The sequence below is a fragment of the Phascolarctos cinereus genome, unplaced genomic scaffold (genome assembly GCF_003287225.1).
Source record: "Phascolarctos cinereus isolate Bilbo 61053 unplaced genomic scaffold, phaCin_HiC Scaffold_7;HRSCAF=346, whole genome shotgun sequence".
Classification (NCBI taxonomy): Eukaryota; Metazoa; Chordata; class Mammalia; order Diprotodontia; family Phascolarctidae; genus Phascolarctos; species Phascolarctos cinereus.
The window spans coordinates 72657510-72675850 of NW_027556180.1; the positions used below are offsets into that span (position 1 = coordinate 72657510).

General features: G+C 35.0%; 1 protein-coding gene across 1 annotated transcript in view; it reads right to left on the reverse strand.

The window, feature by feature from the left end:
• Nucleotides 1-18341, reverse strand: part of SPAG16 (sperm associated antigen 16) — a 1202663-nt gene that overhangs the window by 655884 nt on the left and 528438 nt on the right. The window contains exon 11 of the mRNA XM_078147281.1: nt 131-274. Coding sequence (XP_078003407.1) covers nt 131-274 — 144 coding nt within the window. The remainder of the gene's footprint in view (nt 1-130; nt 275-18341) is intronic.

Sequence of the window (18341 nt, forward strand, 5' to 3'; positions counted from 1 at the left end):
GAAATTCAGTGGAGGGTATGAGATTGCATAGAGAAAGAGAGTCATTGAATCAGTGAGAGGTAGGGAGAAGAGCAAACAAACACACTCCCAATAGGGATTAGCACTGGTTCGGGAAGATGTTTAAACTAACCTTGGATGGAAGCAGCAGCCAGAAAGCCAATCAGTGTGACCACAACCTGTCAGGATTACATTGCCTTTAGGGATGCCCACCATCTTCCAGTGGTGATCTTCACTACAGGAGACTAAGATTTCTTTTCGAGGGTGTATGGCAACACTGCACAGGGGGAAGAGAAAAGGAAGAAAGTATTAATGGAACATTCAGGGGTTTCAAAAGAAGACCTATAAACTCAAAGCAATAATGACTGTGACAGGGAAGCAGAAACATGGGCTGTACTCTCAGCTCTGCTGCAAATTAACAGTATGACCTTGGCTAAGTCACAACCTCTTGAGACCTCATATATAATATTTGGGAGTTGGAGCAGATGAGCTTTCAATGTTCCTCCAACTGTAAGAGTCCATGATTTGACTAAGTAACAAAATATAGTGCGTTGATCTACCCTTCTTTTGAGGATCTTAAAATCTCAATTCCAACATGAAGTCTTTTGTCTAATCATAAATTAAGTATATATCGTAGACTTGGAACTAGAAGGACCTTGGGAATCATTGAGTCCAAGACTCTTCTTTTCCAGAAAAAGGAAGGCCTATTAAGGGTAAGTGGTTCACCTGGAGTCACAGAAGTAATTATTATATTTAAGAAACACTTCAACCTTCTATTTATATTCAATAATTTTGTATTGGGCTAGTTGAAGAAGCATTCATATCCTTTAATATTGCAGGAAAGTTCCTTGGAGATCATAATATAGCTTTAAATCAGATATCCACAAAAAAGAACATGAATTATTGTTGTTACCACAGCTCTATAAAAAATACTTTTAATGAAACTTTAATTCCAAGTCCCAATGTCCCAATAAAGTGAAGTATGTCAAATTCATTACTAATACACCACTTAAATTTACCTCTATTAATGCACAGCATACATATTTCTATAATTTATGCAAGATTCAGAAGGCAATCTCTGCCCTCTATAGAAAAAGAGGGAAATTGAGACAGAGGCATGTCAAATGATTAAGAGATTAACCACCCCTACTGGGATGAGTTCAGGATCATCAATACCTTTTCAATACTGGAGTAAACATTTTCTAAAATGAGGAGCATCTAAGGTTAATATATGAATGGGGTGGCAAGGTTTTGGGGTACTTTTTAAATTAATAAGGCAAAGGTTAGAAAACTCAAGTTCCAATTCAAACTCAGCCATTAATTATTGGCATGACTTAAATCACATTCAGTATCCTAATCTCAGTTTTTTGATCCGTGCAATGAGACAACTGGGCACTAGAAACTCTAAATTCTGTATCAGTTCATCTATGTGGATTCTTCATCTTATTTTTACAATGTTTTCTTTGAGACTCTTGCAGTAATGGGATCCTCTCCCCCACCTCCCCAAACAAACAACAGAAAAGAACTCCTACTCCCTATGCATACCTGACCTTGAACTTGGGAAAAAAGTGCTTACAAGCTTTCACAAGGCCTTCAATTTCCTCAGAGCAGATAGGAAAAGGGCCAGAAGCACATACAAGCATGGGAAGCTGCAGCTCTGTTCTCATTCCTCTTGACCATCCTGCCATCCAGATAAATTCAGGCCTTCTGTAGCATCCCCATAGAACAGCTTCTCTAGTGCTTGAACTACCCATCAGTATAATTGATCTCCACCCTAAGGCTAAGCTGTCATGTTTGGTAACTGCAAATTCACCTAACTTGCTCTAGCTACCTAACAACAACCAGGTTTTCATTCTATACAGCCGTCCTGCATGGCATCTCATCATCTACTCTGTCACCTTACAAAGTACCTCTCCCCACCCCAGCTGCTATGTTCCTTGCTCTTGGCATACAAATAAGTACCACTTTTGCTTCCTCAGTTGCCTCTGGCTCTACTCAAAAGCCCTAAGAATCCCCAGACCAAAACTCCTCAACCTGGTCACTCACCACTCCCATAAATCACTAGCCTCCTTCTATTAGAATATAAACACCTTGAAGGCAGGGATTGCCTCAAGTTTATGCTTGTATGACCAGCACCTAGTAAATAGTAGTCACTTAATTAATGCATTTCCCCCACAATGGAAAATGTAATTGTTAAATCAGGACTAGTTTCTCTAGAGGTAATCAAAGGAGTTCTGGATGTCCTTGGCAGCAAGGATTGGAAGGATAAGCCTCAGGGCCATATAGTTGGTAAGTGCAGTGGTCCCTCCTAGTGTTCCAAGTGGGATAAATTTAAAGCTGGACAGGACCTTGAAGGCTAAGGTCTAAATCTCTTATTTTTACAGAAAAGGAAACTGAGGTAAGGTAAATGACACAAGGTAGTGTTGAATCCAGGTCTTCCTGACTCCATCTGGTCCTCCACATTGTGCATTTTATTCCATACCTCTGACTATAATGAATATCATATCTCCTTTAGAACTCCAAAAACTACCTAATTCCTCTTGCTTCTCACTTCCCAATGTAACATTTCCTGTAACTATTCAATTGCAGTTTTTGTTCTCTTTTTCTATTCCCAATTTTGGACTTTTCATATCCTTTTTTTCCCTATGCTTGGAATGCTACTCACCAAGTTATACACAATTCTGCCAATTCTTCCAGATTGAGAACTGATTCTTACAGAGGGATTTAAAATTTGCCTAGCATCAGATAGAAGTATAGATAAAGATATAGATATAGACCTAGATATGGACAGAGGTAGAAGTAGAGACAGACACAGATATTGACATATAGATATGGATAGAAACAGAAATGGAAATACAGATAGACATTGGTATAGACACAAGTATATAGATATAGGTAGAGATAGAGATAGATACAGATACCAATATATAGTATGGATAGAGATAGAAATAGGCATAGGTATAGACATAGAGATAGAGATAGGTTTGGATAGGTATAAAGATAGAGATACAGATATATAGATATAGGGATAGAGACAAACACAGATATAGATATGGATAGAGACAGTGACAAGTATAGGTATAGAGATAGATATATAGGATAAAGATAGAGATGGATAGGTATGGATAAAGATAGAGCTGAAAAATAGATACAGATAAAGATAGGTAGATATAAAATACAGATATAGATATGGATAGAGCTAGAGATAAGTATAGATACAGAGATAGATATAGAGAGACATAGACATAGGTATAGGTATAGGTATAGAGATAGAGACAGCTATAGATAAGTAGAGATAGAAATAGTGGTAGACAGCATCTCTATAGAGTCTAGTGAATTGAATATGTCAAGTATTGTTTTTAGCATTTTAAAAGATGGAAGAAACTCAGTGGAAAAGGTTGAGTGTCTTGCCAGTTCACAAGGCCAGTAAGTGTCAAAAGCAGGATTTAGACCCGTTTCTTTCTGACTCCATATCTAACGGTTATCGTGATGCTCTTGTTTTTCTTTGTTCCACAACAGGAAAATCTAAAGCGAATTATTCATACTGCAATATTTAGTAGTGATGCTTTGTGACTTTTAGGAGACATATTCAGAAACAGAATTTATTGCAGCTGAAACTAAGTGCGTTCATAGGACTTAATTAGAAGAAAAATATGACAGGTAAAACATATCAGATTGAAATGAATTTCATATTCAAACACATATAATAAGGCCAACAAAATCCTTGCTGCTAACGAGTGTGATATATGTTGCTTTGCAGTATTCTTGGCAGACAGATACACACTTGACTAGATGATAAATTAGCCCCTTTAGTGAAGATAACAAAAATCATTGGTGGCTTTAAGAAATTTGAAAGATAACTTTTAAAAATGTCTTTTGTGAGATGCATTGTTGGTTAAGAAATAAATACAAATGCAAGGCCAGTTTGGAAGATTCTTTCCAAAATCTCTTCATATACACTAAACTTCAAAATCTCCTTTAATACTCCCCAAGCTACCTAATTTATCTTGCTTCTCACTTTCCAATGCAATATTTTCTGCAAGTACTCAACTATAGCTTTTGTTGTCTTGTTCTATTCCCAAATTTTGACTTTTTATATCCATTTCCCTATGGCTTGAATGCCACTCACCAACTTAGAACACATACAATTCCGCCAAGAACCCTAACACAAATCAAATAGCCCTTGCCCACAATGAGCTTACATTTTACTGGGGTGATGCAATATGTATTCAAATAAGTAACCAAAAGGTCATTTGAAGGAGGAAAAAGTACTAATATGTAGAGACCACAGGGAAGATTACATCTTTATGAGAGTGATAATACTGGTTAAACTTTAAACAAGATATCACAGAATTTATATAAAATGTATATAAAACTCACACAAAAACCCTTTTATGACCACAGCATTAGAGGGAAATGTTTCCCTGCTAGTAAGCACAAACAGTGATTATGATTATCTAGCTGGACACTTGGTAAGCCATTGACTAGTAAACAGTACTAATTTTATTGAGTGCCTTCCACATTTATAACACAATTCTAGTTGATACTGATGCACAAGAATGGAAAACATATTTCCTTCCTTTAAGAAATATGTAATCTATATGCAAAAATAAGACATACATAAATGAAGCAACTTGAGAACTATCTAATACCGGAAATGTACAACGTGCTTAGAGAATGCAGATTAAAGGAGTTATCAGTGTAGAGTAGAATGAAAGGGAGAAAGTTTCCTGGGACTAACACATTTTGAACCAGTTCTAAAAAGTTATATTGCACAGGACATTCCAGAAATGACAGATGGTTAAAACAAATCTAGCTCTGCCAATTACTATTACTGCCTGAATGACCATAGGAAATTCACTTAATTCCACTGAGATTCAGTTTCCCTACCTATAAAATGAGGAATAGATGGCTTCTAAGGTCATTTCCAGGTCTAAATCTATTATCCAAAAAATAAAGGTCTAAGTTAGGGTCCATAAACTTTTTGTAAAAATATTTTATAATTATTTCAATATAATTGGTTTCTTTTATAATCTCATATATTTTATTTTCTATATTTAAAAACAATCTGAGAATGGGTTTATAGGTCATACTAGACCACTAAAAGGGTCCATAACACAAAATGTAAAGATACCTGATAGAGAGGTTGAGTATAAAAATTTGATTGGATTCAAATTGGAGAGAAGTTTGAGGCAGTATCTGTCAAGGTACTTATCAATACAGCTAAAGTGGTATGTAGATTGATTATGAAATTTATTTTGGTTCAAATCTTCATTCTGAATGTTCATTTAGTTAACTTCAAAATGTACACGTTAACAACTTGTTTCAGGAAAATGAAACCATACTTTCTATTATTTTACACAGATTTTACTAAAAATAATCATATAAAAGCAATCTAAGAAACATAGCCTGTAAACTATGAGGGTAAGCATTTTGACTTGGATTTCCCCTATTACCTAACAGCATTCCACAAGTAGTAAAACTTTGTAATCTTTGAATGACCAACTGACTGATTGAATGAATGAGTGAATATCAGGAAGCTTACAATCCATTGTTAAAGTAAAGTAATTTTATGTTATTCAAGAATGAAATAACTCAGTCAAAGTAGAAATCTGTAAAAGCACTATGGAGAACGAAAGACACATCACATACAGAAGAACCAATGCTTCCTTGTTGTTGATGATGATGATGGTGATGAGGTTTTCCTCACTTAAAAAAAGAAGAGTGCTTCTACTTTTTTCCTTCCTCTATTACCTCAGTAGATTTGAAGCTCCATTCCACTCCAGATCAAAGAAAGGCAATCAGCAAGTATTAAGAGATGGCTATCAGAGCACTTTATACTTCATTAGAAAACTGTAAAAACAATTACTGGATCTTTAAGGGCGTTTTAAAAGGAGTTTCAGCACAGATAGAACAGACGAGCTAAAGATTCTTCTGACATCTCTGCTCTAATACTTAACTAGTCAGCATGCTAAGAAAGACAGTATGGTACAATGAAAAGGATTCTAGATTTGAAGTCAGAATACCAAGGTTTAGATTCTTGCTGTTCTATGTACCAACTGTATGACTTTGGGCAAGTTTGTTCAACTTTATGGGACCGAAGTTCCTTATCTATAAAATATGAGGGTAGATTATGGGACCTCTAAGGTAATTTCTAGATCTCAAACTATGACCCTGTGATATTAAGTCACCAGCATCATTAAACATTTCTGATGATTCTCTTACTTTAGTGCTATACTAGATGTTATACAAAGTGGACTAAACTAAATCTCTATCCTTTGGTAGTTTTGTCATTTGAAAGCTGTAGTAGAGTAATATTCTGCAAATAAACAAAAAAAAGACTAGTCCAGGAAAGGCTATGTTGGCACTCACTGGGGGACCAGTGATCCTCCAAAATGTCAAAAAGTTACTCTGATAGCAGTCTTGAGTTCAGTTCTCTTCTGAATGAAACTGATGGGCTATTTAAATGCTTGATATGTTTCTATAACTATTTATGGGATCTTGTGAATCTTTTGCACCTTCTACAATTTCTGTGGAATGAATTAAAGACTCATCTATCATAACTGATAGAAGCTGGAACTCTGGTGCCTATCTATATTTGGGGAAACTTACTCATGAGTCAAATGCTAGCAATACTTAGAGATTTTCCTGGAACAGTAAAGATAATATGACAAAGAAAGAAAATAAGCCTTGGGTTTTAGCTCTCAATATCTATGTGAACTAATGTTTAACACCTCTCTGTAGCATTTAAAGTTTTTTACCATCTGGCTGTAGTCTATCTTTCCAGACTGACTACTCAATGCTCCCCTAAACCCACTTTACATCCCAGCCAAATTCATCTCCTTGCTATTCCCCATGTATGACATTATACCTCCTGTTGTGCAAGCTGTCTCCCATGTCTGGAACGCTCCCTCTTCTCACCTCTTCTTGGAATCTCTCCCTTCAGGGCGCTGCTCAATTACCATCTCCTATATACCTTTCCTGCTCAATTACCATCTCCTGTATACCTTTCCTGGCTACCCTATTGTATTTGTTCTGTACTTTTCTTTATTTCTATATATGTTACTTTTTTAAAAATTTTGTTCTTTCCCCATCCCACCTCCTCCTTTGGTGCAGAGACTGTAATGCTTTTGTTTATATCTATGAGCTTTGCACATAGCAGGTACTTAAGTAATTACTGGATTGAATAAAAGTACAACAATATAAATATACACAAGAGGCATACATTTGGTAATTTTCTGTAATGCAACTAATTTTACATGCATTCTTTTCTGACCTCAATGTTGTGAACAATTCTCTTTTACACAGTAGGATAGAAAAATCACTATAGTCCTTTCAGCAGTTGGCACTGGCAAACTTGTCACTTTGTTAGCTTCATATCTTCATAGATTTAGAGCTGCAAGTGACCTCAAGGTAATCTAGTTCAATCCTTTTACTTCACAGACTAGGAAACTGAAGCTACAGAAATTAAATAACTTGCCTACAGTCACACATATATCAAAGATGTAGGATTTGAACCTAGATTCTCTGGCTCCAAACCTGATGTTTTCTAATTTTTGGTGAGGATTTCAATAAAAATTTCTATTCTCTCTTTTTTTTCTTTTTCTTACATAAAGTTATTAGGGAAAAGGACCAAACTCTATTCCTCCTCCTATACTGTCTTCTATTCAGTGGGGATAATCCCCATGGTTTGAAATACCTTGAAACTGATTACATTTATAGTACCCTGCATGCTGTCAAAACATTTGTGAAGAAGCCTTCATGAATGGGCAAGCATTATTCATATTATCCAACATTACATCATTCAAAACACCCAGCCTAGATCACAGGGTTGTGAATATAAAATGAGAGGATAACAGCACATTGACATGTCCTAAAAATTGTAAGCTATTAAGGCCATATTTTACTTGGCACCACGGTGCATCCGTGATTGCACTGGCAGAGGTAGTGCTACCAAAGCCAACCACAACCCTCCTGCTACCCCTTCCCTCCCCACCAGGCTTTGCTTCATGTACAATTCTAGTTTGTGTCTCCCTATAAAGTTTCCATTAGCAATCCGCTCAATGTGCTGGAGAGTTTTTCTCTGGTTCTTTTAGGACCTCGGGCACCAAAGATAGGTCTGCTCTTTTACAAACTAACTCTGTAACACAGTGAAAAGAGCATGTGACTTCAAGTCAGAAGGACCTGAGTTCAAATCTCCCCTCTTACACAGAATAGCTAGGTGACCTAGGGCAAATCACTTAACCTAAGCCTCAGTTTTCTTATCCATAATTTTTGTTGTTATCGTTTGCCATTTTCAGTCCTGTCCAACTCTTTGTGACCCCATTTGGGTTTTTTTTTTTTGGCAAAGAAACTGGACTGGTTTCCCATTTCTTTCTCCAAGTCATTTTTACAGATGAGGAAAGTGAGGCAAAATGAACCCATTTAGGGTTTTCTTAGCAAAGATGCTGGAGTGGTTTGCCATTTCCTTCTCCAGCTCATTTTACAGATGAGGAAACCACAGCAAAACAGGGTTAAGTGACTTGCCCAGGGTAACACAGCCAGTAAATATCTAAGACCAAATTTGAACTCAGGAATGTGAGTCTTCCTGCCTCCAGGCCCTGTACTCAATCCACTTTGCCATGAGAATAATGAAAGCACTTAGTAGACAGGGTTATGATGAGGATTAAGTAGGATCACATGTGTGTAAAACATCTTGCAAACTCTATTGCTCCTCTGTGATTTTCTGGTTTCTGATTTCCTCTGTTCTATTCTTCCTACACTATAGATTCTCTTTATGCCTTATAGATAAACTCAGGTACTTTCCTTCCCCCTTTCTTCTTCAGTTTAAAAGGAATGAAAATATTGCAAGACTGAAGGCATTTTCCTTTTAGCCAGTGCTTTTTAGGTACATCTTATCCCTGGTCAAGAGCTTCTTTCTATTTTAAATGATATTCCAGAAATTCCAAGTCTATTCTCTCATACCATGTTATTAATTAGTGGCTAATTTCCCAAATTTGCATGGAAGGAATCATATTTACATACAATACTGATGCATTAAATTTCTTTTGGTTTTGAACTAATGTCACCTCTGGCTGATTGATAAAAATAAACATGAGGGGAGACTCTTCAACTATGGATTTGATTCAGTGATGACCCATAGAATTCCTTGAACTTGAAGCAGTTTTTCTATAGGCCAATATGTAAAAGAGGCTGACCTAGGGACTTAAAATTAATTATCTTGGAGAATAAGAAGTCTGCCACAAGACTGGAGAGGGACAAATGTCCCATTTTTAAGGGATGAGAGTAAGGTATACAAATTAGTCACACACACACACACACAAAAAAAACCAAAAACAGAAGAGCTTCATCAAGATAATTTCAGTTTAGCCTCATTTACTTTGCTAACAGTGTTGCTAGATTGGTACAGTTGATCAATGTATGATTTTAGCTATAATTCACCTAGATTTTACAATGATATCTGATAATATTTCTCATGCTATTCTCTTTTTTCCTTTTTTATTAATTTATTTTTCATTTTTTAACATTCACTTCCATAAGCTTTTGAGTTTTAAAATTTGTCATCCTCCTTCCCTTCCCCCCCAAGGCAGCATGCAATGTGATATAGGCTCTACATATACATTCCTATTAAATGTATTTTCACATTAGTCATGTTGTAAAGAAAAATTAGGACTAATAGGAGGAACTATGAGACAGAAAAAAACAAAACAATAACAAAAAAAAGAGAGAGAGCAAATAGTATACTTCAATCTGCATTCAGACTCCCTAGTTCTTTTTCTGGATACGGACAGCATTTTCTATCATGAGGCTTTTGGAATTGTCTTAGATCCTTGCATTGCTGAGAAGAGCCGAGTCTATCTTATGCTATTCTTGTAGATACGGTTGACAGCTGGGTTATAGTACACATGGCTTCAGAAGAAACTAAATGGTTGGACCTGAAGAGTAGCCATTAATTATTCAATGTCAATTTAGAAATGTCTTTAATGGATTCTCCCAGGAATCTGCACTTGACCTTAAAGTATTTAATACTGGCGGATGGAGCCAAGATGGTACAGCACAGGCCAGGGCCCAGCTTAACCCTCCCAAAATTCCCCTCAAAAAAACTTTAAAGCTTCAAATCCAATTTTGCAGTGGCAGAGCCAACAAAAGGTCAGAGAGAGAGGCATTTTTCCAGTCTAAGACATCCCAGAAGGTATGCAGGAGAGGTCTGTAACACTGTTGTATTACAGAGGGTTCCAAAAATTTCTGATGAAAAGACCAGAGCTGAATAAAATTTGGACAAACAGAAGACTCAGCAGAAGCATAAAAAGGTAAACATGAAAGAATAATCATGGGGCAACTAGGTGGCACAGTGGATAGAGCACCGGCCCTGGAGACATAAGGACCTAAGCTCAAATCTGGCCTCAGACACTTACTAGCACTGAGACCCTGGGCAAGTCAAGTAACCCTTATTGCCTTCAAAAAAATAAAAGAAAAGAAAAGAAAGAAGAGTAATCAAAAGAGACTCAATGGAGTTAAACAATTTACATTCCTATATGGGAAGAAGACACACATAACTCCTAAGGACTTTATCACTATTAGGTCAGTTAGAAGTAGTCTGCATAGACAGAAGGCATGAGTGTGAGTCAATTATGCTGTGACAATCTCCAAAAAATAAATGTAGGGCTGAGAAAGAGTGATGCCCTGGGAGGGGAGGGAGAAGGGAGAACGAAGAAGTAGAATAGATCAAATTTTTTCACATAAAGGAGTAATTCAAGTAAGAGTTTTTACAGTGGAGGAAAAAATGGGAGGGGGAGAGCTGGCAATGAACCTCACTGCCATCAGAATTGGTTCAAAGAAGGAAGTATGCACACACACACACACACACACACACACACACACACACACACACACATCCAGTTGGGTATAGAAATCTACCTTACCCAATAAAGAGAAAGGAAGGGAAGGGGATAACAGATATTGGGGAGGTGATAAAGGTCAGGGCAGACAGAGGAGGATAGTGGTCAGAAGTAAGACAGACTTCTGAGAAGGGACATGATAAAAATAGACAAAGAAGGATAAACAGAGGAAAATGGGATGCAAAGAAAAGCACAGTTAGGCACTTAATGATCATAATTCTGAATGTGAATGGGATGAGCTAACCCAGAGAACAGAAGTGGATATGTGTCTAAGCATATGTGTGCATGCACATGCACATGCACATAAATATTTATGTATACATGCATAAATATATACATATGTATATAGATACATATACATATGTATCTATACACACATTCATTTATACATACTTAGGGGTAGCTAGGTGGCACAGTGGATAGAGCACTAGGTTTGGAATCAGGAAGCCTCATCTTCATGAGTTCAAATCCAGCTTCAGACACTTATTAGCTCTTTTGACCTGTTTGCTTCAGTTCCTCATCTTTAAAATGATCTGGAGAAGGAAATGGCAAATTGCTCCAATAGCTTTACCACGAAAACCCCAAATGGGGCAACAAAGAGTCAGATGCAACTGAAAAGCAGTATATATATATGTAATATATATATATATATATATGTATATATATATATATATATATATACATATATATATACATATATATATATACATATATATATATACATATATATATATATATATACATATATATATATACATATATATACATATATATATATACATATATATATATATACATGGGTATATGTATATATGTGTATCTATACATATACATGCATATACATAAACATACAAACACACACACACACACGGAGCACTCACAGATCCTGAAATAAATTTATGATCATCCAAAAGAGGAAACTGAGCCCCAATCTTTGAGAGTAATGGGGCCAAGGAATCAAGATGACTATATTCATTGTTACCAAAATGTCTAACAAAACCTTACTAATACCTTAAATGCTGAATACTTTTATGCTACATAGCCTTATACACACTGTCTCATGATGTGAAATTACTGTAGTATGTTATGGTTTTACAAGTTTAAAAAGTTACATTATGCAGTTTGTGCTGTTAAGAAATCCATTTAAATAATAAAGTTTATTTGGTTATTTCATGTTTCAGCAGTTTAGAAGAACTCTGCATTACTTTGAATATAAAATGTCTCATTTCTATCACCTTTAGTGTATTGGTAATTGAAAATAGATGCTTTTGTAAGATAAAGCAAAAATTCCTGTGCTAAGGACTATGAAACAATGACATGGACTATTGATAGAAGCAGTAGAATCTGCTTTCCTATAATAATAGTAATAACAATAACAATAACAATAGTAATAATAGCTGACATTTATATAGAATGTTAAGGTTTGCAAAGCGCTTTAAAGACATTCTCTTATTTGAACCTTACAATCATCCTGTTAGACAGGATTATTATCAATGTCATTTTTACACAGTAAGAAATTGAGGTGCAAAGAGTTTAAGTGACTTGTTCTGTGATCACATAGTTGGGAAAGGGAAAATTTCAACAGAGACTTTCCTGCCCACATGGAAGAGGCTTGGAATCTCACTTCCAAAAAGGCATGATAAAAGATGATCAAAAATCCTGCACTCCAATCTGGAGAATGCACAGACAATCTGAAATTGATTCCAATCTGATTATGGCATGATAAAGAAACAGACTATTGATTGTCAGTTGAACCCAAAATAAAATTCATTCTAAAGGCACTCCCCAGTCAATTCAGCATCTTTCTTTTTCCCCTTTTTGCCTGGTTGTATTGAAGAGAGGGCTAGGCTGTAAGCCACCGAAAGTGGAAGAGCCTCAGTCATCCCTCTAGACCAGCATGTCATCTATGAATGATAGGCCTGTTTTTTCCCTCTTCACATTTGTCCTTTCCTGCTTTAAACGAAGCAATATTGAAGACAGATCAGGCCTTTATGAGTCTCTGAAGATCAGAACAGTAAGCCACCAGAGATCCAGGTGCCAGAGTCTGTTCCAGACATTTGCCCAGCCTTTGAGGTTTGAAACCCTCAGCGACCTGTTAGATCCAACATAGACCCAGGGCAGCCAAGGCGGAGCAATGGTGATTCATCCATCATCAATGTCATATACAGAAATGATTTTGATGGGAGAAACATTTTAGCAGTCATATTGAATTTAAGCCCACTCTACTCAGAGATCAAGATGGTAAAGTGGAGTTTGTACTACAAAGTTTTTAGGGCAATTTTTTAAAAACTTCTGCTCTTGCTATGTTTCCTCAGTAAATAAATAACCTTTCATAAAATCTAATTGACACTAGTTGTTTAAATGAAACTGAATGCTAATCACTGATAATTAATATTGGGGAAAACACACTGGGATGAATATTGAAGCTTATAGTATTAAGGGAAAAAAACTCAAATGATCAAAAATACACCTAAGTCCTGAGGGGGACTTATTCTGGGAGACCTGCTAGTTTACATGTAGGTTGGGAGAATAAACCTTAAATCCTTCTATCTATGTCTAGCACTCCATATTTAATGATAAATTATCTTCATCTCTTAATGTCAGGGATGATTTAAATGCAATACTTTCTAGTCACAAAAAAATAGAGTACATGATTTTGAGACATCACATACAATCTTATGACTTTATTACTACTAATCTGCAAATATGAAGATACTATAGAATTCTAATATGAACAAAGCTCAAAATGGCAATAACCATAGGAGAAAAAAGAGTGAGAAGAGAAGAAAGAAGGAAGAGGTGGAGAAGGCAGAAGAGGAGAGCAAAGTCCTCCAGATTTTCTTATTTGTGAATGACAGTATTTAACTTAAATCAAGCCCTAAACATTTCAGAGACTTCTAAATAAAATCCATAATGACTCTAAGGCAGTCAGTCTAACTTTCCACAAAGGGAAAACAAAGTAGATACCGGTTGCTCAGAAAAAGGTACAGTTAAATTGAAAATCTATAGAATTGGTTGGATAGATAGATAGATGGACAGATAGAGATATAAATAAATATAAATACATACACACACATGCATTTTTGCATGCACATATGTCTATAAACACGATGGTGCTTATATGTGAATTACTTGAGATAAGTAACAATTTTAATATGGTTTCCTTTTATGACATCAATAGTGTGTGTGTGTGTGTGTGTATTTGCTTCTACTGATATTAGGCTGACTCAGAAGATCTAATCTTGACTATATGAAACTAGATTGAGCTAATTTCATCACCTTTAATTATATTTCAGTATAGCTGTTATAGGTTTTGTATCAGATGTGTTTCATTGCTCTTTTTTTATATTTTTAGCTTTGTGGTTTTTAAGAAAGGATATCCAAAGAAAAGGGAGTAGCAACTTTTTTTTTAAGCTAGGCAATGGGGTTAAGTGACTTACCCAGGGTCACATAGCTAGTAAGTGTTATGTGTCTGAGGCCGGATTTGAACTCAGGTCCTCCTGACTTCAGGGCTGGTGCTCTATCCACTGTGCCACCTAGCTGCCCCTAGCTGTAACTTTTAAAAAGCACACTTCCATAAGCATTAGAAATATTGAAGAGGCTGTTGGTGTGGAGATGTTAAACATTTCAAAGATCACTTAAGCCTGCAATGAAACAACATCAATTCTACTGAAACAGACAAGTGCAGTCAAAAGTGAAAAAACAATTAGAACTGACAAAGTATCTCTTCATACCCTAATTAATGCTTGAAATATTAGCAAGGATCTTCAGTGGGGCCTGGCCATAATGAGCTTTGTATTAGCCATCTTTAAAGCAAATAGGAAATGCAAAACTCTTTGATGGTAAAGAAATCTATTGATGTGTTTCCCTGTTGTAGCATATATAAAGCTGCAGGTTGGAAAAAAGTCAAAGACTTGGAGATTTCACTGTAAAACTTTTCTGGTTAGAAGAAGTCATCCCAATAGTTTGGAAGAACTTAATTTATAATGGCAACTGTGGGAATTTATCATTACTGAAATCTTTTTCAAGGTAGGAATGAAAGGGCAATAGAACTTCCAGACTTCAAACATTATAAAAAGAAACAATCATCAAAAACAGTTGGTATTGGTTAAAAATAGAAAAGTAGATCAGTGGAACAGATAAGATAAAAAAGAATTAAAAAAACCAATGTAATCAGTAACCCCTGTTCAGTTAACACCAAAACATAAATGGCCAAGCAAAAAACATCCTATTTGATAAAAACTTCTGGGAGAATTGGAAAGTAGTTTGGTAGAAATTAAGTTTAGATGAGAATCTTACTTTGATTCCATAAAGAATTCAAAATAAACATGTGGTATGTATATTAAAGGTCATACCATAAAATGCTATAATATGATTAGATTTTATGCCCTTTCACAACTATATATAGACTTAATTCTTAATAAATAAGGAATAGATGCAATTTAAAAAAGGATAAAATAGATAATTTTATTATATTAAATTGAAAAGCTTCCACACAAGCAAAATTACTATATCTAGAATAAGAAAGAATGCTGTTTAATGGTGGGAAAACACCTTTTTATCAAATATCTCAGACATGCATTTATATCCAAGATTTATAGACAACACATAGAAATATATAAGACCAAAAGCCATTCCCCAAAAGATTCGTGGTCAAACTGAGAATAAAGAGTTTTCAAAAGAAAAATTATAAGATATTAACAAGCATATATAAATACTGCAAATAACAACTAATAAGAGAAATGCAAATTAAAACAAACTCAAGGTTTCCTCTCACATTCAGCAAATTCACAAAGATGACAAAAGGTAGGAATAACCAATTTGGAAGAGTTGTGGGAAGATAAGCACAATAAGGATTTACTGATGAAATTATGATAAGCTTCCCATTAAATTTGTAATTATGCAGTTACTAACACAGCCATAGATGTCAATGATCCAGAGATTCTATTTAAGTATGTTCCCTAAGGCGGTCATTGACAAAAAGACAGGTTATACCAGTAAATTTGAGGCAACAAACAACTGGAAGCAAAGTATATTCCATCAATTAAGGAATGTCCAAATACATTTTGGTACACAACAGAATATTATTGTATTAAAAAAATGATAAACACAAATACAGAGAAGCATAGAAAGACTCATGCAAAGAGAAGTAAGCAGATACAGGAAAAATGTACATAATGACTATAACAATGTAAAAGGAAAAGACATCCATCTCAAAACAATAAAAAAGTTAATGCTTCATAATTGGTTCCTAAAGAAGAGATACAAGAAAAGACATCTCTCTACTCCTTTTTAGAGGTAGGGGTCCACAGATACGAAGCAATGCATATGAAATATTTTTCCACTTTTTTTTGCTTAATTTTTTTTCTTCCTCATTTTTTCTTTGATTCTTTGTTATAAGGGAGACAAGAAACAATGTAAACAATGAAAAAACAAGTTTTGAATAAAAATTATTTCCATTATATCTGTTTTTAAAAAGTTAAATGCTATATTTGACTCAATGAGAAAACCCACATTATTAAAGTACATATATTTCATGGAAAATGAAAATATTATTTTTGGTTTTTATTATTAGTAATATAATATCATATTATCTATGATTAGCATGGAATTATTAGGATACTATTTACTACTAAAATGATATATTAGAAACAAAATAGTATTTCTAATATTTTAGTTTGTTGTGAAAACTACAACAGACAGAAGGTTTCCAAAGGCAATAAATTCACTAGTTATTTGGAAATATTATTTAGTACTAAATCTCTTAGGTTTGTTTTAATTATAAAATGCTGCAGGATTATGCCATATTATTATATGGTAATACTGATGATGTTAAATTGGATTTTTAGAAGGCAGTGAACCATGCAACAGAGTTGAAAATAAGCCTGCTAATCTGTAGGAAAAATAAATATTTTTAAGTATTTTTTAAAATTATTCTATGAAATGTTGAGTCAGATTCCCCAAAACTAATTAAGGCAGTTGGGGAACCTTTCTTTAATAGGTCACTAGGGAGACAGTTAGTACACTAGGTGAAACTGGCTCTCAGTATATTATTTATTTCTTCTCAAATTGTCTTCAACTTTTTACCATGTATATAGTTATTAGATGATTATATGACTAGGAATACGATCATAAATAGAGAGCTGAAGGGGGATCTCAGAAGTCATTTTGCCAAACCCCTTATTTTATATATGATGAAGCTGAATACCTAGGAGGCTATGATTTGCCTAGGATTAGACAGGGAAGAGATATATTTTGAACCCAAGTTTTCTAGTTCCAAAGCCTCTGTTCACTGTACTGAATTTTCTTTAAAGCTAAATAATTAAGTAATGGAACCAGTAAAATTAAAAATGGTTCTATTGCTTTTGAGAGCATCTACTGAAAAAAAGAAACATATTTGCAATTAGATGTAAATATAAATCTCTTTTAATCTATAGAAAATAATTAAGTTATATAACTATCACTTTGCCTTGGAGTATTTTTTTGTTTACAACCAATCTTTAGTCATAATTACAGACCACAGAGTTTCCTGTTCCAAGCCTCGCCTTCCAATCCAACCCAAATCCAATGAGCATTTATTAAGTATCTTTTAAGGGCAAGGCCCTCTGCTAGGCAAAAGACGTCCCTTTCTTCTTCTCCTGTCTCTGCCCACTCTCTGCTTTCCAGTTCTGGAACTAAAATCAATGTTGACATTGCTACTAGAAAGAGCTTTATCAATACACTTACTAAGCCCTCACTCATATTTTTCAATTTTCCAAACAAAAATACTGGGTCATCTCTGGTTACAATATAAGCCCCCTGAGGGCAGAGATCTTCTTATTTTTGCATTTGTATATCCAATGCTTAGTACACTGGGGATATCATAAGTTCTTAATATATGCTTCTTCATTCATTACTCAAATCCTCAAATGAATCTTTGATCTCACTGATATGAATAATCCCTACAGTAATACAAAATGCAACCTCTCCACTTAACATTTATCCCTCATAGATTTAATCTTTTTAATTCAGCCCCATGTTAGTCTTTCATGATCTTTTTGAAGCCTTACTCTATAATTCTATACCTTACCCATGGTTCTCCATTTTGCTTTTATATGAAAATATGATAAGCATGTCATTTATACCTTCAAGCCACTCATAAAAATGTTGAGCAGCACAAGCCAAGGACAGATCCTTGGAGCATTCCACTAGAACTTGCCCTCCAAACTGACATTTTTCTAGTCTCAACTACTCCTTAGATCTTGTCATTCAATCACTTCTTGATCGACCTAAATATAATAGCCTTCCAAGTCTCTCTTCTTCCATGTCCCAGGATTATTTTCTCTGCTAGAGTTAAAATTGACACAAAACAAGTCCTGCCAGTCTGCCTTCTTTACACTGTCTACTAGAATGGTCTTCTTTACCCTGAGCAGTGGTGCTATACCTCCTTTGATATTTCTTATGTCC